The sequence below is a fragment of the Alosa sapidissima genome, chromosome 12 (assembly GCF_018492685.1).
Source record: "Alosa sapidissima isolate fAloSap1 chromosome 12, fAloSap1.pri, whole genome shotgun sequence".
Lineage (NCBI taxonomy): Eukaryota > Metazoa > Chordata > Actinopteri > Clupeiformes > Clupeidae > Alosa > Alosa sapidissima.
Window position 1 is genome coordinate 16,532,104 of NC_055968.1, and position 24,113 is coordinate 16,556,216.

The window sequence follows — 24,113 nt, forward strand, 5'->3', positions numbered from 1 at the left end:
CACTCTACTTCCTACAATTCAATATACATTGGAAGTTGTTTTATTATTATTATTTCCCTTTAGATTATAATGACGACAGCACCATGTAAAAAAAGGTTAATTCGTTTTTATTTTGTTTCATAAATCAAAAAAAAAAAAATATTTTAAGACTAGATTTCATAACCACTGCAATCAAGACCGGCAACGTGGTAAAAGGTACTGAACCGTTAAATGGGCCAAGGAAGGGCAACCTATTCCGGACAACTGCAGCGCGCGCTGGTTTTCTGGGTAACCTTCAAGTCGCCAAGCAATTAAGGCCTGAATAAGCAATGGCCTTCTCTTTCACCAAACTATTTCTACCATCAAATGACAAGAGGGGTGCACTAAACCCCACACACTCCAGATCTTTGGGAATAGCACAACCCCCCCGCCCCCCTCGGCTATAGCTTGGTCTTTATTTTAAGTGCATAAGACCATTTTAAAGAGGATAATGTGGGTCAGGACTCCTGGTTCACAATACAAAAGTCTCTGGTTTGCTGGATAGTGTTGAAATGACGTCACGTTCATCTAAATTAAAAACACTGAATGACGAGCAACGACTTGATGCGCAGTCCCATTCAAAACGTTGGGGTAGGGAGTCAGTTGGCCTCATTTTTCGATGCTTCGTCAAAGTTCTCCACGAGATCTGAGTGAAAGAAAAACAAAACCCATGTTTGAAACCTCTAAAACACCTAGAATTAAACTAGTTACTGACATGCCAAAGCTGTTGAAGTCATGATTTTGCAGAGTACAGAGTTTTCTCAGAGTAAACAAACTAATAAAATGTACAGCTAGACTATAAAGCAAGTCCCAGAAAACCATTCCTGCTAAGAGAATAGAAGTAAACAGTTGTTACACCAAGGCTAAATTGGATTCAGTCATTACCTGGTACGTCATCGTCTTCTTCCTCAATATCTTCTGCCTTTGGTGCTTTGTTGTCAAGACCTAAAAATTAGAGCAAGAACAAGTTTGAGCTACTTTCACCCAACGAACGCGCACACACACACACACTGACTAAAACCTAAAAGTATAATTGTCATCAGTGTATAAAAATAAATTCAGTCTTGTGTCTATAGCAATGCCCCCCCCCCCCCCCCCCCCCCAGACCCCCCACCGCCCCATGCTGCAGTCCATTTATAGCATTAGTGTGCCAACGTGCCCTCCAAAAACACACCTTGCCGCGGGTACTGTTCGGCCAGTTTGCGCAGGCTTGTGAGGCTGTCCGCTCCCAGCTGACTGAGGATGCCCGGGAGCATCTCTGTGAGCTGCTTGGTTTCAGCATGGCCCGTGATGGCAAAAGTGTTGGCCGACAAAGATGCCTGCACTTTGGGGTTGTTGAAGTGAATCACGGTCCCGTCGTCTTTGATCATGTTCACCTAAAAGGGAAAGGATTTGGATGCAATGAATCTCAGGGAATAATGCTTTGATTATGAACCCATAAGTCAAACAAATGCAAAAATTGTTCATCCCATGTTGAATGACTGAAACAGTCATGAAAAGTATATTGTGGTGAAATGGATAAATATCACAAAACATCTTTACAATCATAATGCCAGTTTTTACTTTTCTTGCATTGTACTAAACCATATAAAACCCATCATATGTTCACTAGTGGTTGAAGTTGCTGTGAATTACACAAATATGTTATTGATTTTCAGGGTGCCCAAGGTCTTTGTGTGGACTTCACTAAACAGGTTGGTATTTAAATGTAACGTCTTTATTACTCTAATTTACTAATTCACACCAAGAACACTTTTTTGTCAGTCATAGTTAACAAACTTAAAGTCCTTACCTCCTCGATACCAGCAATGTTGTTGACAGCCAGTTTCTTGAGAGAACTCTGCAGTTTCTTGTCATCAGCAGTTGCTGTTCTGTGTACAACCTTCTTCTTCCTACGTGCTGTGCCCTAAACGCAATAAACTTGTTAGCCAAAATAATAAAATTCACATTATTCATTTTCATATATTATTTCATATTAAGTTCACTATTCCTGATTTACTTAAAGTAACTCACTATGGTCCATTAATTTATAATAAATGGAAGCACGGAAGCGTCGGAAACCATATGCTGCTCAAACAATGCCAGATCCTTTTGAAAAGATTTATGCTAACTCGCTCGTTCAGCCGTAGTATTCAAACGACTGTCTGCTGCATCTTTAAACTAATTACCGTTGGTTTGGATGTTTAATAATTGTTATTATATTAGCATTAAAGTATAAGTTTATAAATATGTAAAATAAGACAGTGTTCGGCTGAATAATTCAGCATATTAAAAAAAATCGCTCATCACTCGACAGCTAATAAACAGTCGAGCTCGAGTTGCCTCACCTTGCCTCCTATCCGGACTTGAGCTTGAAGTTTGGCTAATTTTTCTTGATTCATGATGTTACCTGCAATGAAGAGCACTGTCCAGTTAACGGGTTGTCCACAATAAAATCAGCTGACAAGCATGTAAGCAGAGGATTATCCAGCAAACACGTTAGCTCGGAACTTCGCTGAGCTAGCAAGCTAACGTTACCATTACATCAGACAATCTCTAATGTTAACAAGTTAGCAAAAGATCGCTAGTACATCAGGATATTTAACTTAAGATGTCTCGATTCCGAAAACGTTGCCAATGAATATTTTAAGTATGCTGGGTGCTGAATATTTAAGTAACCAAACCACGAATTGAGCAGCTGGCCAAAATACAGCATCAATAAGACAAAACGTCAGCTCACAAGTGGCAACATTATATTAGCTAACCTCCCAGCACTGCTTAACATTACCAGCTGTAGGGATCCCTTGCTAGATAGCTGCGTTGCTAGCTAGTGAAGTACCTGCTAATACACACAAATCCAGTGATATTATTCGATTGACTGGTCAAATATTTTAGACACTGCCGCGAGGAAACCAGAAATTGCAAAATAAATTGCTATTGTCATTAAATTACTTCGAACATAACATGACAGCGCATCAACAGCATTTTGTTTTCACAGACCTGTATCAGAGTCAGTCCAGAAAGCATGCGGCGGAGGAAGATGGCGGATATGAGGAAATGTTGACGTTAGTTATCACGTGACTGCTTCTTTTAGACGCCGAGATGCGGGGATTTGTGCATGGCATAGGCCTGCCCATGTTGCAGTGAAGTTATGATGTAATAAAATATCTCTTATGTTGGCCTATATAAAATAACAGTGATAAGGAATGTGTTTTTAAATCGCATATTTATTTTGACTTTGTTTTATGATCTTTCACATGTGCATAACAAGACACTTAGCCTATTGGAAATAATTAAGCAGGCAATATATATTTTTTTTTTAAAAACAATGCACCGAAATCACATTTCCACGGGAAATGCAAAGCACATAGAAAACAAAAATGTATAAATCATATCATACACAGCATGATAAAATATGAGTTCAGCACATCTAATATGATGCTTTAAAACAGGCCTAAGCCAAAACAATCAAGAATAAAACTAAATGTACATATTCGTTGAACACACACAAAAAAACAGTAGGCCTAGTCCAACAGTAGTCCAACAGTTTGTTCCTCAAGACATTTAGCTGATTATGCAAAGCAAAATCTTTCAAACACAATTTTAGGAATGCCACATGACATTGACCTATGAGTTAGGCTACAAGTAGCCTGTTGGCGGTATACAGATGCGTCAATTACATTGTGATGTATGCATGCACTTATGAACTTCAACATGAGAAGCCTTTTAAGAAGATAAAACCCGAGGTTAAGATCAGTTTGGTTGTGCCTTGTATGCTAAACACAACAATGCTTAAGCCTAGCATTGTTCTTACATAGGCTCTGAATTCATGTATTTATGTTCATTTATTCCCACAGTCAACACAATAAAAAAAATAAGTTGTTGACATACTTAACATGAAATGAGGTCTACATTACTTGCTGAATTTTAACAGTCTTTACTTTTTATACATTAGTGGAAGTCAAGAAGCATTTCTGGAGCCACAGGTATTTCCTGTAATAAACATTGACAGGTCATTATTTCACTAAATTATGATACAAGAGTAATACAGACTAGCAAACGTCCAGCAGTTTGCTTTCCAACTGTAACAAACAGAAAAAAACAAAACAAAAAACAACTCTGTGAAATGTTCGTGTAACTTACAACAATATCAACAAACATTACATTATCATTAAAATTAATAGTTAAAAGTAGTCAAATAGCAAATAACATAATATATTCATAATATCAATAACCTACAAATCTTGAGTCTGTTAAGATAATTAAATAATATTTAATATATTACTAAATAGCAGAATGGTAATTCTGTGCAATTCATGTCTTTATGTCAGTGTCGCAAGGTACACAATGCCCTTCAGCCTCTCAGAGGGAGAGTGATATGGGTTCTACACTAGCCCACTGCTGTGACCTTACTGACGCAGTTAATCTCTGCAGCGGCCATATCTTCTCATGTCCTGTTTCCTGGCTGGACAACAAACTGTGCGTTGCTCTCAGGTATAGCGCCCCCATCTGGACTACGACATTCCGGTCTGCTGATGACAGATGTGCTGACCTCGACTGACCTCGTCAGGGTTCCACACCTCCAGGTATACAGCCGCTGAGAACGTGAGCCGCAGCATCGGTGGGTGACCAGGAACAGCTTCCTCAGGACGGCCTTGCGCAAGAGAATGTAAACCCAAGGGTCCAGGATTTGGTTCCATGTAGCCATGCGCACTGTAAGAAGCATGCGGGTGTAGGCGCGCTGGTCCTCATCATTGATGTTCAAGACAATGACATTGACCTGGAGGGATGGAACGCACGCAGCATATCAGGATGTAGATCATACCAACATCATCCTGCAGCAGTGACAGGTAAAGAGGGCTTCCATTTCCATAGGGCTGTTGTGGAGAGTGGTCTTACTTTATTGGTCAATGAATGAGACAAAACTCATCTATTTCAGTAGTGGTAACAGAGATCATATTATACACAGCATGATACACTATAATGCAGCACATAGTGCCTATAAAAAGTATTCACCCACCTTAGATATTTACACTTTTATTGCTAAGTTGGCTTTTTTTACAATGATTTACAAAAATCTCCTTTTTAATGTCAAAGTGATAGCAAATTTCTACAAATTAATGTTAATTAATTAAAAATATAGGGTCATTCCACGTCAGTTCATCCAGGGCCCACGCACTTAGGTCTCAAAAAATTCTGAAAAAATTACCAGGTGTACCTATGTTATCCAGGAGACACACTGTAAAATTACTCTTCTGGGCTCTGTTTAAGCCTTCAGAAGACATATTTGTACTCAACATAGGCTCTTGATTTATTTTCCTTACTGAGATAAGTAGAAACACTCTCACAAAAAGCAATGAACAGAAAACAAATCCCTTCAGGGTCTGAACAGCAGACCTCACAAGTCTGAAAAATCATTTTGGTTATCATTTTCAGAGCACCCAAACACCTTGTGGGAATATACACAGATTTTTTAAATATGTTTTTCTTTATTCTCCATGATCCCTTCTTTTTGAAAACACCAATTTGACTTGTCTTATGCAAATCTTTCTTTTTTATTTTCCACCCTGAACATGGGCAAAATGCCCCATTGACATCAATATGTTTTATAGTCACCACACTGCCACCTGTGGTTGTATAGAGTAACCTAGGGTAGCTCTATACAAACATATTGATGTCAATGGTGCATTTTGCCCATGTTCAGGGTGGAAAGTGAAAAAGAAAGATTGGCATAAGACAAGTCAAATTGGTGTTTTTGAAAAGAAAAGATCATGGAGAATAAAGAAAAAAATATAAAAAAAATCTTTGTATATTCCCACAAGGTGTTTGGGTGCTCTGAAAATGAGAACCAAAATGATTTTTTAGACTTGTAAAGTCTGCTGTTCAGACCCTGAAGGAATTTATTTTCTGTTCATTGTTTTTTGTGAGAGTGTTTCTACTTATCTCAGTAAGGAAAATAAATCAAGAGCCTATGTTGAGTACAAATATGTCTTCTAAAGGCTTAAACAGAGCCCAGCCAAAAACTCCAATAAAATTTGTATCAACTTTGAGGGACAGCTATGACCATGCAGGATTATCCAGACCAAACGTGACAATTTTGCTACATACTATTCCTATTTATGTACCAGCATGCAAAATTTGAGCCTCCTACATGGTTTAGTTCTTGCGCTGTGGGCTTGCGAACTTTGACAAAAAAAAGAGGCCTGGCTGTATCTTGGAAAGTATTGATCTTACATAAGAGTAATTTTACAGTGTGTCTCCTGGGTAACATAGGTACACCTGGTAATTGTATCAGAATTTTTTGAGACCTAAGTGCGTGGGCCCTGGTTGAATTGACGTGGAATGACCCTATATAATGCAAAATAAGCAGTTACATAAATATTCACCCCCCTTAAAGTAACTGACCTAAATCAACATAGGTCCAGCCAGTTGGTGCTAATAGTCTCACAATTAGTGAAATGGAGATTGCCTGAGTGCACGAATGTGTATATAATATAAAGGTACCTGCGTCTGAAAGGTCCAATCACTAGTCAATCAGTATTCCTGGCTATAATTCCACCATGAAGACAATAGCCGTGGCCTACCGGTTAAGGGCATTGGGCTTGTAACCAAAGGGTTGCCGGTTCAATCCCCGACCAGTGGGAAAAATGTGGGTCGGGGAAGTGGTTGAGCACTGCTCTCCCATGCCCACATCCACGGCTGAAGTGCCCTTGAGCAAGGCACCTAACCCCTCACTGCTCCCCGAGCGCCGCTGTAGCAGGCAGCTCACTGCTCCGGGTTAGTGTGTGTGCTTCACTTCACCTCACTGTGTGTTCACTGTCTACTGTGTGTTTCACTAATTCACGGATTGGGATAAATGCAGAGACCAAATTTCCCTCACAGAATCAAAAGAGTATAGTTATAATTACAGAATACTTATACAATGAGCTGAAGCCTACAGCGAAAACTACACAGAAAATGTTTAAAGACAACAAGGTGAATGTTCTTGAGTGGGCGAGTCAAAGCTCGGACTTCAATTCTATAGAAAATTTGTGGCTGGACTTGAAAAGGGCTGTTCATACCCGATCCCCTTCCAACCTGCAGAGCTTGAACAATTTTGCAGAGTAAAATTGCAGTATCCAGATGTGCAAGTGAGACCTATCTATGCAGACTCCATGCTTTAATTGTGGCCACAGGTGCATCTACTCAATGCTGACTTGAAGGGGGTGAATATTTAAGCAATCACTTATTTTGTATTATATATTTGTAAATTAATTAACATTACTTTGTAGAAATCGGCTTTCCCTTTTACATTAAAGAGAGGATTTTTGTTAATTATTTTAAAAAAGGCCACATTAAATTGATCAAGATTCCATTTCTAAAAGCAGTAAAAGTGGAAATATCCAAGGGGGTGAATACCTTAGGCAGTGTTTAATATAGCCATATGTACAGTATAGGCCAAACAATCAAACAAAATGACAATTTTTGAGATGACATAATACAGATCAGGCATTTCAAGTAGAGGGAACAGAGTTTTCTAACAGCTCCTAAGATCATTGGCAGCTCCTCCTACATACAGATGAAGTGCAAGAAGTGCAAAGGGCTTGTGCTTCTCTCTCTGCCAGTTGTCTTTTTACAGTAAATCTTTCCCCTCAGGAGAAAAACATCCACTGTTTGGCTTGTACACTCCGTACCACCTCTACATATCTTAAGGTTATTTGGCTTTAAAACCCTAACACAAGAGAACTGAAGAGGCAGATCAGGTGACCACCTGTTTCTATAAGCTGTTTTGACAAGGCAATAATGTATACTGAATAATTTATTACAAAAATCTTTATATCAGTCAATAGAGTCTGTGTATTCCATGCAGTAAAGTTGGATATACACTGGAGTTTCTTTGCTTTTATTTTATTACAGGGATTACCAAACTTAGTATCTCGTTATGGCCAGTTGTGGATCAGTTCAGGTACACAATTACCTGATTGTCAACATCAATGTCATGTACTCCATGTATATATAGATAATCTAAATCTAATAAGGACGTGAATTGTATTCGCCATAATACTTTTCATGAGAATAATCAAATATTAAGTGTAAAAAAAATTGTCAAAAAAGTCTTATCTTGTTTGTTTTAATCTCTCATACCATCACAGTAAGATAAATGACTTGCCTCATACATTTAATTTTGTTGTTTGTGTCTTGGTATTGTGCCCATGCATGCCAGAGATAAGGCTTCCCAGAATCTCAGAAAGTAGCCCGCTCTTACCAGAAAGGGGCCCCAGCACACGCAGGACACAATCATGATGGCCAACAGCTGGCAGATCATTTCCAAGTGGTGGGCTGAGCTCTTTCGGTGGTGACAATGGTGGCGGTCACGATGGCTGCGTTGCTTTGACTGCAAGAGGGCGAACCCGCTCATGGCGTTGCATACGATGGACACAAGCAGTGACAGCAGCCCCAGGAGGGAGAAGAGCACTGGGGAGACGGTGTCCAGCCAGTCACGTGCACCTACCATCCGGAAGAAGCACCAGCTGCGCGAGCACTGCACCTCGTAGGGCCGGCAGAGCAGGATGGGCAGCAGGGCCACAAAGAGAGCCAGGAGCCAGATGGCGCCCATGAGCGTCTTCATGTGGCATGAGGCGATGACTGACGAGTGGAAGAAAGGGTGGGTCACCCCAAGGTAGCGCTCGACAGCCATCACGCCCCCCAGGAGCAAGGGGCTCAGGCCAAAGAAGACCATGGAGGTGCCAAAGATGCCACACAGGATGCGCTTGGGGTCGAAGGCCTCCCAGTCTTTGCGGTAGCTGTAGACATAAAACACCAAGGAGCCGTTGATAAGGTGACCCAGACAGTCCGTGACAACCAGGCCACTGGCGAAGAGGAGGAAGCAAGCCTTGGACTTGAGGCGGAAGCGCTGGTAGGCCTTCACCAGGATGAAGAGGGCGAGAGTGTTTGAGAGGATGCCCACAGACATGGATATGACAGAGGAAATGACAGAGACCTCGGCTTGGCTTCTGGTGCCATTTGACGGGCCACCACCTGAGAGGCACCCGGCCTCTGAGCTCCTGTTCTGGGTCATTCTTAGTCAAGAGGTCTACCTGCAGAGGACATATTGGAAGTATGGACAAGATTGGTAAGATTGTTTTTTTTCTATTTCAGTTACAAGGGTATGAAGTAAGTATATACTTTTTTGATCCCGTGAGGGAAATTTGGTCTCTGCATTTATCCCAATCCGTGAATTAGTGAAACACACACAGCACACAGTGTACACACAGTGAGGTGAAGCACACAGTAATCACGGCGCAGTGAGCTGCCTGCATCAACAGCGGCGCTCGGGGACAGTCTTATTTTGTTTTATCTTATCTTATCTCGGGGAGCAGGTTGGGTGCCTTGCTCAAGGGCACTTCAGTCGTGCCTATTGGTCGGGGTTCTAACCGGCAACCCTCCGGTAACAGGTCCGAAGTGCTAACCAGTAGGCCACGGCTGCCCCTGTATGATATATAAACAGTATAGAAATGTAAACCAGCCCTTTTGAATTGTCATTGGTAGGTATATATTTATATAGTGCATTTTTTCATGCACAAAGTTCCACACAAAGCACTTCACACATTGAAAATAAAGACACTGAGAATTAAGACAACAAACAATTCAAAAGAAAAACAAATCCATAAGAGAAATTAGTCTAATTGGTTAAATTTAAATGCCCATGCAATGATTACCGGAAACAGTGCACATTCACAACTTGTTATACAACCTGACAGTGCCTGAAATCAGATTCCATCAATCCATAATAATTCCATAATATAATAAAAAATTGCCATGATAAATGTTTAAATCATTATGTCAGGTATGTATGCAGTGATAAGGCATATCTATAACACAGTGATGAGACAACAATAACAACACAATGATGAAACAACAACAACAACGACAAAACACTGAAAACACATTATCAGGCTAGAACATGTAGCCTGTGAGGAGATCTTCAAGAAAGGTAATGAGTTAACTGCACATTTTCATCCTCAGACACCACAACACACACATTAATAAGTTTTAGCCAGGTAGATGAAAGGTCGTGACAGTCAGCAGTTATCAGTCTTACCTTTGAATAATGACTGGGTCTCTTCAGAAGATTTTCTTTTGAAATGTCAGTATTAGCCTAGTACAACATTATGACATTCCAAATCTGCAGTTTACCATCGGTACGATAGCCTATTCCAAATAAGGTCCACAAGAATTGGCTTGTTGGCGAGGCGATAATCACCGCATCCTTCAAAAGTCTGATAAATGTTTCATTTCCGTGTGAAACCCGAATATAAGTGGGGTTATTTTTTCTTGAAGTGCGATATCCATCTGCCTGTGTGAATTAATTAATGTATATTAGTCATAGGTCAATCATTTCTCCTACTTACACAGATATCCGTCTGCCACACCTGATGCTCTCCGGCTGGTGCCAGTTACAGACAGTAGCCTATAACTTCTGTATCCCTTATCTGAAGATAACACGTTGTGGAGCGCAATGCTCGGCTGACACAGCACATCACACAGAGCGACTGGACGTGCTGTTGCCCGTCACGGTAAAGTATTCCCCGGTTACAAATACCTGGTATCTGAGTGAGCGAATAAGACTGCTGCCAAAAGATAATTATTATCCCTCAAGTAGCCTAATGTTCTCGCTATGACCCTCAATTATGCATCACCACATTCATTGCTTTCAGCGTTTTTTTAGTGCTGCAATCTGGCTTCAGCGGCTGATTTGTTTTGTCGTTATGGTTGCACATGGAGGAAAAAGTATCTGAAGTATGCATGGGTTATATGCACAATAACATTTGGCAACATTTAGGCCTAATAATAAATGGCATTGTAATCCAATGCAAAGTCATGATTTAAAATGAAAAACTGAATCAAAACTGATACAAGCAGTACAGCAGTAGGCTAGGCTACAGTGAACAGAAAGGTAGGCTAATTTAAAATGCAGAGCTGTCAAGGCCATTGAATACTTTGAATTAACTTCCAGTGTTTCAACCACAGTCACCTATGTTAAAGGCACAGCCAGCTGACCTGGTATATATGGTGTTACTAATGCCCCACCTATACTTTTGAATGAATACTCATATACATAGCCTACAATTGTGGATATGATGGAAAGACAATAGGCTAAGTGGGCCATAGCACCACAACCTAAGACTTAATATCACATTTGGTCTTAATTTGATATGCTTGTCTTCGAACACAGTTTGATTACGTATGTATAAAATCAATTCTGGGTGGAGTTTCACCCTCACAGATTATGGGAAGAAGAAAGCAGTTAATCGACCCACAAGGCTCAGTCACAACCAGCAAAATATCACAGCTGCATATTTCCCGTGTTGTTTTGCACAGACATTAATTACCATACAAATGTTGTTATTATCAGTGTCCCCTCAGTAGGTATTCTGTTCTGCCAAAGGGCACCTTTCAAAAATGTACCTCCTCCAGACCAGAAGCCCAACATGAACCCAATTATATATGATGACAATTCACAAAGCAATAGTCCATATCCTGTTATGTTCCCATGGTAATTAACATTAACCTAATGTAGCCAACAATAAACAGTTCAGTTTTGTTTCCATTGAAATCATGTTGTTTCTTCCTACATTTTAATTTGTCTTGAAAATTAATGGTGTTAATAGATTAGAGACTTTCTTGGGCTGGAATTCAGGATGGATTCTCTTGTTGCTATTCATCTTTGTGTGTGTTATAAGGAGTAATTGTCTGAGATTAAGCTAATTTAGTTTAATTACGCTGTCTGGCAAGCTGCACAGAGAATGTCGATTTGTAACTGACAGGGAACACTTAGCTAGAAGAACTCTGCCAGTGCTTTTCAAAAGGTTTTTGCGGTTTGTGGCTTCTAAAAGTATTCTTAAATATGTGTTTGTATTCCATCTTGTGGCTGAAGTAAAAGTCAATTAGTCATTACAGATTTCCAGCTGTGTCAAAACTGTTGAAAACATCTATATAATTAATCTGCCTAAGTACTGTCCTTCTAATGTCACAACCTCAAGTTGCATAGATAGATAGATAGATAGATACTTTATTGATCCCCCGGGGAAATTTAAGAAATTGTATTGCATTGTAACTATGGAGATTGCATGAACTTGAGAGGTTCTAATGTGTCCATGGAGATGGACAAATTGTGTTTGTGTAGTGTCTGCTGAACCAAGACAGATAATTCTCGGTTGTAAGAAGTTTAGGGCTAGGCTTAAATGCTCAATCAGTTCTTCATAAGGTTTAAAAGCATGTAAAAATGGTTCCCAAAATATCAAATTTAAGGTAGGCTGCTTAATTAAGAACTTTAACGTTAGTAAAATGTAAACTTCATAATGGCAAGATTTTTTTTTCACTTAGCATGTTTATACAAAATTATTAATAAAGGTGAAAAACATCCCATTTTGCATGATGACCCCGTCAGGTTTGGAGCACAGCAGTTTCAGGATGACCTACCCAATCTGAGAACCTGTCACTCATACACAACGGTCATCATTACCTGGTTCTTAGGAGAGGGGGGGGGGGGGGGGGTGTTGGATGTCACAGATGGCAGTAAATTGGAGGAGAGAAATGATCTGTCAGAAACATAAGGCTCCTTTCTAGATAGGGTGGAAAAAAACAGAAATGTCCTCTCTGAGAGCGCCTCTAATTTTCCCTCCCTCTGAAGAGGCTGATGGGAGCCATGTCTTTGGCACAGAAGCGGGAGATGATAGCTTACCATCTCTCTCTCTCTCTTTCTCTCTCTCTCTCTCTCTCCTCTTGGTGTGAAACCTGGGATGTGGAGCCCTGCTGAAAGCCACGGGCCTCTTTCGTTGGGTAATGTGACACTTCCTCCGGCACGAGAGCCTGTGGGTGTGAGGTCACAGCAACCGGCGGCAGCGGCTGCGAACGAGGTGGCAATCAACAGCACTTCTCCGTCGTGCCAAATGGGGTCCCCGTAATGCTCTTAGACACACTGGGATTGGAGACTGTGGGAGAAATGGCCCCGTAATTTGAGCTCGCTGCTGTTCATTACGGAACCAGTGGCATCAGGTCTGCTCACCAAGCTCAATTTCTCTGTTCCTGCCAACTGTGTCATCTTCTTCCCTGCACCGTAGGGAGAAGCCTGGAGAGCAGCTGCCATAAGAGCACATGTTGTGGGTCTTTTCTGGGCAACGGTCAAAATATGTTCAGTGACATGGAAACTAAATCACCAGTCAGCTTCATTCTGTCACCAAATTTCTGAGATAAGGCAGCCTTACCTTTTTTTCTGTATCTTTGATAATAAAATAGATGTCACTTTGCCTAGCATGTCCAGATGGCTGTGAATTAGGTCTGCTTGGAAAATGTCTCCTCAACCTCAATGGTTTTATATCCCAGCACTACATAACGTACAAGCACAGAAGGTAGTGTGCGCGTGCTCATGTCATCAGCCTGTTATTAAACTGCCATGAGATGCTGAGATTTTCCATTGTGTAGCCTATGTGCGGATGGTCCTCTAAGAATAGTGAATAAGAGATTCAAGATTTTACAACCTGTAATTAAGCGCTGTATAATTTTATATTAAACAAGTTCTCTGACTGTCTGTCAAGGCATTTTCTATTAAAAAAACTTTAGAAACTGAATAGTACATTTTATTCAAACTCATTGTTGGCTCTTGTGTTATTGATATATCTCTTGATGCCATTTATGACAAGATATATACAACCAAGACATATAGTAACATCATGCAACCATAAACAGTGTGAAGCCATGATTGACCACTAGATGGGGAAATTAGTTCAGCGTTCAGTGTCTGCTAGTTTCACTTTCAAGTGCGAAGTTCCACTGCAGGCATGATTGTAAATGTAAATCAGGTTTCTCGGCCGAGTATAGGCTACTTGCGTAATGCGCATACAAGGAATTTGGTTTCTGTATTTATCCCATCCGTGAATTAGTGAACACACAGAGCACAGTGAACACACAGTGAGGTGAAGCAAACACTAACCCGGAGCAGTGAGCTACCTTGCTACAGCGGCGCTCGGGGAGCAGCCACTTCAGCTGTTCCTACTGGTCGGGGATCGAACCGGCAACCCTCCGGTTACAAGCCCGAAGCCCTAACCAGTAGGCCACCACTGCCCCATTTTTTTTATTTTTTTTATTTATTTATTTATTTATTTATTTATTTTTATGTAAATCACTGCACCGACTGTTTAACAGAGGGCTACTTCTTCCAGGCCACTATTAAGAACCATTATTAGCAGTGACACAAATGTTGTTTTTTGCAAACTTTGCATGCTTCAGTTTCTGTGATCTAGATTATTGTGATCAGATGCCTTTCAATCAACTGCAAAGAGCTTCATTGCCATGAGAATGAACGTTCCAGTGGAATCGGAGTCGGAGTCATGTTATCACCAGTGCATCTGTATACAGTACACAAAGAGGGGAAGACTTGGACAACGGCTGGGAGTCCATAAGGGCAGCAAAGAAGCCACACCACTTTAAGGAAAACACCAAGAACAGACTGTAATTCTGCAGGAAGTATGAGGATCGGACTGCAGAGGACCCCCTTCACATTGTTTGAACCATCTGGAAAAATGACTGTCTGGAAACAAGAAGGTGAACTTTACCATGAGTCCTGTGTCATGTGTAACAGGTTAGACTTTACACTTGTCTCATAATAATATAATTGCACAATAGATCTAGTGTATTGCATAGTTTTTCTTTGATTTTGACTGATGGTAAACTGCTACTGAGGGTCCCTGGTATCCCTTTCTCTCCCCTCTTCTCTTAGCCCCATCTATACCTTCCTCTTTCCTGTTTTAATATCTGTATGGAGATCTCATCACGGTTGTTTTGATGTGCTTGTGTGCAGAATAAAGCTTTCTTGCCGTATTCTGTGTTCGTTGTGGTCATGTTTATTATAACAACACAAGACAGAAGTCTACCCGGTGACAAATGCCAACTGTGAAGCATCCTGAGACCAAAGAAGTGGGCTCATTCATAGTTTTGCCCAAAAATACTGCCATGAATAATGGCAGTCCAAATATCCTCCAAGATCATCTTCTCCCAATGATCCAGGAGCAATTTGGATATCATGATACATGAGTTTTCCAGCATGATGAGGCACCATGTCAAGGCAAAAGTGATGTAATGACATTTTAAATCTGTAGCAAGGAAACTACCCAGATCTTAAGCCCACTGAGAGTCTCTGGTCAATCCTCAAAACGCAGGTGGACAGACTGAAGCATGTATAAGGCAAGCTGCTATCCAGCATGCCAGAGTGAATTGCAGAAGTTATAAAAAAGAAGGGTCAACACTGTAAATATTGTCTCTTTGCATAAATGTGATGTATTTGTCAATAAAATCCTTTGAAACTGATGAAATTATAATAACTGCTTTTCACCATATCTTAAAACTATCAAAAAACACTGAAGCAGCAAAGTTTGTGAAAAACTAAATTTGTGTCACTACTACCAAAACTTTTGGCCACGATAGACAGATAACAGTGAGAGAGTTGGAGATAGATGGATAGAATGTTTGATATGATTGTAAATATCATATTGCTTCCTAGACCACACAATCTGTCTGTGTGTCCTCTTAGCAAACTCATATCTCTGAGGAGTTCTTCATGCTCCTGTGCATTGTGCTACCTGATCCCCTTCTCCCTCCTTGGGAATCTGTCATCCATTACAGGCTCACAAGACATAGAAAATATTCATCTCAACAAACTGAAATATACTCACTGCCATCACTAGCTGTTCATTATGTATATGTTAAGGTAGACAGATATGACATGAGTGTACTGACGTAGGAAATATGCATATGAACTGTATGCACTATATCAATACATAGTGCATGATAGATAGATAGATAGATAGATAGATAGATAGATACTTTATTGATCCCCAAGGGGAAATTCAAGGTGAACCTAGACGAATGAAACCTAGATTAACCTAGACTTGAAAATTGCACAGCCTCAGAGGCTTACATGTATGAGAAAGAGCTCCTGCAACAAATGTTCTGAATCTAGAGACTTTTCACCAGTTCAAACAAGCTGAAAGATTGTGGGTGTTTCCATAACCACATCATCTTCATTGTTGGAACCTTTCAGAGTGTTTGGATTAAAAGCACGATTGGATTGGCAGAGCGATTGGATTTCATGCAACGCTTTTGATCTAAAATAAAGTATTCAGTGACGTACGGCAACTGTAACATCACCAAAGGCTACTGTGGTATCATCTACTGAATATAAAATTGTACAATCAAACTTTTTAGCATGATGTGAGAAGACATGCTGCAGTTATGACATATGGGCTTTAGTTTAATATAGGCTATGGTCTATTTAGTTTAACAAGATTATTAAGATTTGTTTAATAAAAAACAATAACCTTACCCTTCCTACTTTCCCTGAGGTCAGACCCAATGATAAACACATCAACTGTAACTGAACAGCATAATTCTCAATTACATGTTTGGATTCAGTTAAACCATCATGAAGTTAACCCAACCAATAAAGACTTGTAGGAATTACTAGCATTTCCTTGTATTGCATATAAGTGTACACTATGTACCGGTATACGCCATCAACTTTTTAGGTCAGTTTTGGGATGAGCCTTAAGTGTTGAATCCACCCCTGGTGCCAACTGTGTGTCACACATGATTAGAAAGTCAGAATCTGATTCATGCATGGTTCCAGAGCCAGATATCTATTTCAACTGCAGATCACAGAGGGTGTGGACTGAGGCACACTAGCAGACGGGTGTGGTCCCCTATTGGTTCAGCTGTGTTTCTGGTAGAAGACAAAAAGGCCAGAACTTAAAGGAGAAATCTGGCGATTTTTCACATAGATCTCCATTTCTCGAGGTCACTGAGTACTGTCGGTACAGAAAAAACCCCAGAAAACAATCAATTTCACCTAGCTCGAGTTTCTGCAGCCAGGCAGCTACAGCACTACACTCTAGGGGCATGAACATGGGGGCTCACAAACATGCCCCCAGATTGTAGCGCTGTAGCCAAGGCCGTAGCCAGGACTTTTTCAAATACCAAGGTGGCCTAACCCAGAAGATCATTTTGACGCCACCCCAATTTCCAGCCTTCTAACTCTTTCTCCTCAACTGCCTGATTTCGCTCCCCTGTCTCCTCTGTTGAAGTTTTAAAACAACAACTCTAAATAACTGACCAACAATTGACATCATTTCACAATATGTTTGGGCCATGTTTATAAAAGATATTATCCATCACAACATGAATTATCCATCCTATATTACATATATAACCTATAGTTTAGTTAATTGTCAGTGCAGGTTAGCTAACTGCATCTCCAAAACATCTCCACTGAATTTCAGCAAACCATTTTCAGTAGGCCTACAGGTTAGCATCTCATGGTAGCCCTATTGTATCTTTATTGTATTTAAACATTAACTTTCTCACCTTCCCTTCTCTTTGTCTGCTCAACTTCTGCTCAGCTTTTGTTCAGGTCAGGTGAATGAAGAAGTCAGAAGGCAGAAATAAACAAGGCGGCCATTTGTTATTATTATTTCGGACAATAGATTTGGGGGGTAGGCCTATTGAAGTTCATGTGAGCTGCGTGAGACACTGTGTTGCATTCCTTAAGTTGGCCTAGTTAAAGGTGCTCTAAGTGATGTTGGGTAACATCACTTCTGTTGATGTTCAAACAAAACAGAGAGCTATAGCTCGCTACTACTTCCCCCTTCCTCCCATTCAATTGAAACTCTCCTAAACGCACATCTCAACGGTGATTGGCTGGAACAGACAATGTTTTTTGTTTTTATGGTCCAGGCTGGACTAAGTTGTTTTTGTTGCCGTTTTTGGAGCCAGGGCTGTCCACAGAGACTGCGTTTTTTTACAGTGTATTCAGGGCACAGGCAGCTAGTGGATGGTGAAGTGATGTTTGCAGTAAGTGAAAAAAAAATAGCTTAGAAACTGCGTACCATCGCTTAGAGCACCTTTAAGGACACTCTGCGATAGCTGACTACTTTCGTTTTGACATGTCAGAGGTATTTGCAACTGCTAGTCCCGTGACTGTGGGTTGATGCAAGGATAATTGTCTCGTCAGTTATTTTCGACTTAATAAGCAATGGCTATAGCTGCCTGGCTATTTATTTTTGTTTTGTACTCAACTTACTCTGAAACATAATGAAAAGATGTTATTTCTATCCGTTTTTATATTTAATTTACTATTGTACATACAGTATGCTGGTAATCAATCTAAGTCCAATTTACAATCAATCAAATATGCTGTTATAGGCTTGCCTGGGAATACCCATACGAACTTGGGAAATTTGGGATTTGCTCAGGTGTCAACGAGGCTAATAGCCTCACGTAGCCATACTCAATTCTAGTCAGAATATGAGTCTGATACTGCTCCATTGGGATGCAATTATGGGGCGTGTTTCAACCGATACAGGGGGGGAAGGCCTCTACACTCAATTGGATAGACCTAACCAATCAGAGCAATGAAATAACATACCGTGAGGTGTAGGAAAACACACGAACCATCCTTCTTATGCCTTAACATTGTTTTCTGGTCTTTTGTAAAAGTTATTGTGCCGTCAATATCTCCTACAACACTCATTAGCGAAATCTAAGAGGTACAGTACGTAGTAGGGTAGGCTATTAGGAAAAGACTGATAGCCTATATCCCCTCCGTTTTTAAAAATAATTCTGTTGAACACTGATGTGCCACAAACATGTTATAAACAGCTGGGAAAGGCTGTCGCTAATCCCTCAAACAGGTGGTTAATCAGAGATTTCTAGCGAACGAGGGAACAACATGTCACAATGCAACACGCTGTTTTCCCTTGATGAAAGTGAAACCATGAATTTCCCCACATCTCAACTTTGGCCAAAGTTTTCAGAAATAATAGTTTTCAGTGATAAAACCTCATTGAAATAATATGCATTTTCCATATGGGGTCTTAGAAGCCATCTGTCTCATGCTAGCCACAGCGCTTTTGTTGCAAACATAATCAACCTAAGCATGCTCAGATGATGTGATAGACGACGCGTTGTTGCTCACCTGTCCATCATCGTAAAGCCCGATTTGATTGGTCCGCCAGATTTGGGGCGAGCATAGTTGCTCCACAACGGAGTAATGCCAGACCGAACTTCCCGACCTCAAATGTTGTGGGTGGAACTAAGTTCGGCTGGCACCCAGGCTACGAGGCTAATGCTGTTGCCTACGGATCCTGCTAAATGTGTTAGGACAGTTGTCAAACGGAAGGCCATCTGTTCACTCAGCAACACAGAACTACACTACACTACAGTACTTTTTAAGTGTGTCCAGTGCACAGCACAGGCAGTACGTGCTCCTGCATTATGTTCTGTGGTCAAGCAACAGTTTCCTGCCAGGACTATCGATTCTAGGGTCTGTTTCCAGCATGGATATCTGAGGGATAATGATTGCTGACTTCTTTTCTGAATAATGTATTTCAGTAAACCGTCTGGGTTCTACCCGCTGAGCCTTCCTACTGACCCCACTCCTGAATTTGGAGCAAAACGAAAACACAGAGGTTGATGCAGCTGGTGTTTCAATGAAATGTTCCACTCCCACTCCCAACGCGGGCAGTCAAGGAGAAGTCTCCGACCTGGAAATAAGTCCAGTAGGCTCTCATCCTTTCTCTCACTTTAATGTAGGAAGGTCAGAATTAATCACAGTCTGTTAGCAGGGGAGCTGTGGAAAAGGACTCAGACACCAGTCCCCAAACCTCTCTGACCTTTGAAGCCTTAAAATCGAAAATGTCCCACTGGTAACTGCGCATTTATAAAAGCACTGTTGAGTAGAACCAATTGTGCTCAGGAGAGAATGAATGCACTCAGCATGGCATTTGCGGAAAGGCAAGAGGTGAGAAGTGAATGACAGCACATTAGAATTCTACTAAGAGGCTCTTAGCATGAATCAAAACCAGTCTTGTTCGGATGGGAACTCATTTGCCAAGCAAGATTTCCTTACATTTCATTTATGTGTTATGATTCTTATATGCATGATTGTTCTTCTCCATTTAATCCCTGTGCCAAAAAGGTAAGAGAAGAATATAAAGAGGTCTTTGACACTTCTGAAGTGGGACATTCTCTGTTTCTGTGTGTTCGAGGCCTGCCCCCCCACCCTCTCTCTCTCTCTCTCTCTCTCTCACCGGCCTCTCTGAAGTTCTCTCTCTGATGATCTCATACATACTTAAGTATAAGTATAGTATATATACTTTTTTGATCCCGTGAGGGAAATTTGGTCTCTGCATTTAACCCAATCGGTGAATTAGTGAAACACACTGAACACACAGTGAGGTGAAGCACACACTAATCCCGGCGCAGTGAGCTGCCTGCTTCAACGGTGGCGCTCGGGGAGCAGTGAGGGGTTAGGTGCCTTGCTCAAGGGCACTTCAGCCGCGGCCCACTGGTCGGGGCTCAAACCGGCAACCCTCCGGTTACAAGTCCAGAGTGCTAACCAGTGGGCCACGGCATATACTTACTATATGACTTACTATATAATGAATGGTATAATACTGACCAATGATTTCAGAGCAGATGAGTAATGTTCAAGAATATTTTACTTTTTTAAAACAGGAGATGAACAAAGTTGGGCTACTCAATCAATCAGTAAAGCTAATAACTAGATACGTTTTAAACTGCTACAACAAAATTCCCTGACATTCTATGACTTTGCTCCAAAAATGATAAAATTCTTTCCATTCTTTCCATGTCTGGAATAGACTTTTCAAAATTCCAAGATATTCCAGAAATTCCATGACCTGTGAGAACCCTGTATTATCTTTGTATTTGATCAAGATATGCTCAGCCATTTATTGGCCTGACTTTGCACTATTATATAGACTGTCTATGCACAATTGCACAATTTCAACCCAATTTTTTGCTGTTCTTATTTCTTCATTGTATGTGCCTTCTTATTTACTTTTAATGTTTACTTGAATGTTATGTTTGTCTGTGGACTTAATTGGTAAAATATGTCTTGTCTCCACCGTGGGATAGTGAGAAACGTAATTTCGATCTCTTTGTATGTCTTGGCATGTGAAGAAATTGACAATAAAGCAGACTTTGACTTTGACTTTTGACTTTGAGATTTCCTTAAAAAATGTGTTACAATGATTCGCATGACTGTTTTCTTCATCAGATGTTCTTCTCCATTTAAACAAAGATTCATGCTTTGCTTTGGTCACTGGGCACTCAACAAGTAGCAGCTGAGTGTGGAACAGATCTGTGTCGGCATACAGACCAGCAAGGGCCATGATCCCAGACTCCCAGAGCCAGATCCACATCAGATTCCGTATCTTTTTCAGGACCAACCCAGGGCCATGCCAGATCGGAGCTAGATCAGAATCTGATACATGCCAGATTGGAGCAAAATCTGTGTCAGATTTGAGTCAATATCAGGGCTGGGGGGTTGTGAGATCTGTGCCAGGTTCGCACCAGATCAAAGCCAAGTCTGTAGCAGGTTGGCACCATGTCAGGGCCAAGACGAGGGACAGAGCCGCATCTGATCCATATTGGAAACATATTCGTGCCGGATTGGAGCCAGATTTATAGCAAAGTCAGCTGCTTTGAATGGCAAATTTTGGTCAGGAGAGATCATGATGCTGCAACTCAGAGGAACTAATACCTGAGTGTGAAGTTAGATAAAGGAAGGGTTACATTATTTCTACTAAGTGATACCATAGGACATATAGGAACAGTAATGGGTAGAATTGTGTTGTGGTGCTGTATAACAGAACTCACCAGTCATTTCCATCTATACCCATTTCATTTTAACCATCTATGGTACGCATTATGATCTGAATGGGTATATATTTTATTTTTTATAAAACCGTTGCCTGTAGGCAACATTGTACCATAATGGAAAACATTAAACTATGTATGTTTTCTTATACAAAATAATAAGGCATATTTGTTTAACATATTTTTATTTAACCAAAGACATAGAAAACAGAATTATGTAGTTTTTACCCCATAGTGTTATTCATTTTTTGTATCGTATAATATTCACCCATTGCCCACAGGCAACATTGTACCATTGTGGAACACTATCATAACCAAATCATAATATCTTCAAATCATCATATAGGCTATTTTAAATGACTGTTGATTAAAATTAGCAGTAGTAAAAAGCATTACAATAAGTAAAAAAAAACCTCCATTCCCTCAATTATATCAAGTATGGCCTATTGTGATTCCATTACGGTACAATGTTGCCTGTGGGCAACGTGCAGATTTTTGCTATTTTTTTAAAATATACATTATTGTATATACATAAAAATGATTGAAAATACATCTTTACTTATCAATAAAGGTTGACAATTCTTTTGCAGAATGTAAACTTCAGGGAAGTGTAAATTCACACTTTTCTAGGGAGAAAATATGATACCCAGCCAAACATGTGCATGTGCTGAAAGAAGGGTCAAAATAGCCGCCTGTGAGACATGTGACCACTATTTTGCATTTTCATTGGTTAGTATTGAGTTGTCCAGTTCTTCAAGAGGCATATACTTCTTTAAGGGATGTCTCATTTTATTTCAACAAGGAAGAGTTGGCAGAATCAGGTCTCGCTGTTTCTCAATATTATATTCAAAATGACAACTCTAGGTATAAAACTAATTTAATTACATTTTCATATGAAGAACAATGTGACCTAAATATCTCTAAATATCTAAAAGCACAAATAATTTAACAGAAACAGAGTTAGAGAAATGTGATATGGATTAAAATCATGAGCAATGGTGTGTTACTTAGTACACAATTTTATCCTGGATACTGTTGTCCACCAACTAGTCCACTTCTTTGTAAACTTGGTAACAATAGACAACATACAGGCACATGTTACATGAACATTGTTTTCAGGAAGCAATGCTCCTGACCATAAATAATTGTTTATTGAATTAAGAAATATATGTACAAATTTTGTTTTTAACATTCCACAACATATCCTCAAGGCCTTGATGAATGAGTGCTCTCTGCTCGTCTCTGTGTCATCCCTTTACCACTTTAGTTTCAGTAGTGGCACAAGGACATTCATAGTTTATTTTTGGGTCTCTCTATTCTATGCAGGTTTGTTAAATCATGCAGCAAAGCACTACAGCAATGCAGTATGCATCAGTTAGAGTATGCAGCATAAAGTCTAAGAGGATATCCTCTAGCTTAAGACAGCTAGATTTCTCCTTTAGTGATCCCATGTGGCTCCAGCATTTTTTTAATGTGTAATGTGCTCTATCTCTTTTGGCAAGTTTTATTGGGTGATTATTATAGGATTAGTTGAAGTTTTCATGATTATTGGTAATCTGTCACCAGTGTTTTGTGTAATGTGTTACAAAGTAACATGTTACAGTAACGTAACTACTTTCTACTTTTCGGGTAAAAAGTAGTGTAAGGCGCTACTACTGAAAATTTGGTAACGAAACATAGTTCCTTTTTCAATTCAGCGCAACGTTACTTTTCCCAGGGACAGATTTGACAGCGACATTGCTTTCTCAGTTGCGCGCTTGCGCAATAGTCACAAGCTCCACACGTCTGTCTATGTACATGACAGAGGCTGGTAGCATGAAGAGCAATCATGGCAAGCGAGAAGCAGACAACGCTAACTTTTGAGGGATGGAGGTATTCCCATTACTTCAAACTTGTTGACACTAAGGGGAGGAATGTGAGTGTAAGGTGTACACTGTGCCTGGTGAGAAACTTTTGTCCACTGCGTTAACTCAACTGCCTGCCAATTGATATGATTTGCACTAGCTTTGCACCAATTTCAGGGGAGCCTGTTTAATGAAAGAGTATAAGGCTATAAAATAAAATAAGCCCTTAAGTATTTTGCTTTCACCTATATGCGCATAAGATGTATCGAGGCTATGTTATTTGATATTGTTTAATAGGGCTTTAGTGGTGGTGTTGAAGCCTATAATAGCCCAATGTTTTCTTGTCAAGTGTTATGTTTGTGGCATTTTTTCTAATAAAGAGTACTAAAGAAATATCTGTCATGTCCTCCTTAGTAGAACTTTATGTAGGCCTACACATTTAGGAACAGATATTGGGTTCTGCCCAAAGTCGAGCAACATAAAAGTAACGTAAAAGTAACGAGTAACGTAAAATGTTACTTTCCATAGAGGGTAACTAAGTAAAGTAACGGGTTACTT

The 24,113-nt window shown here is 40.2% G+C and overlaps 2 protein-coding genes across 3 annotated transcripts; both read right to left on the reverse strand.

Moving 5' to 3' along the window:
- Positions 1-91: 91 nt before the first annotated feature.
- btf3l4 (basic transcription factor 3-like 4) lies at positions 92-3,129 on the reverse strand. Of its 2 annotated transcripts, none has more exons than XM_042056283.1 (6): positions 2,998-3,129; positions 2,346-2,407; positions 1,811-1,924; positions 1,193-1,394; positions 904-963; positions 92-664 (listed from the first exon to the last, which is right to left on the reverse strand). In XM_042056283.1, the coding sequence occupies exons 2-6, from the start codon at positions 2,397-2,399 to the stop codon at positions 618-620; spliced, it is 477 nt and encodes a 158-aa protein (XP_041912217.1). In that variant the 5' UTR covers positions 2,400-2,407; positions 2,998-3,129; the 3' UTR covers positions 92-617. The 2 variants fall into 2 exon arrangements, with proteins under 2 accessions (XP_041912217.1, XP_041912218.1); XM_042056284.1 differs by lacking the exon at positions 2,998-3,129 and adding an exon at positions 2,837-2,952.
- A 1,135-nt stretch (positions 3,130-4,264) lies between these two features.
- ptgfr (prostaglandin F receptor (FP)) lies at positions 4,265-9,055 on the reverse strand. Its single transcript, XM_042057245.1, has 2 exons — positions 8,243-9,055; positions 4,265-4,777 (listed from the first exon to the last, which is right to left on the reverse strand). Exons 1-2 carry the CDS (start codon positions 9,053-9,055, stop codon positions 4,445-4,447), a joined length of 1,146 nt encoding a protein of 381 aa, XP_041913179.1. The 3' UTR covers positions 4,265-4,444.
- Positions 9,056-24,113: the final 15,058 nt, after the last annotated feature.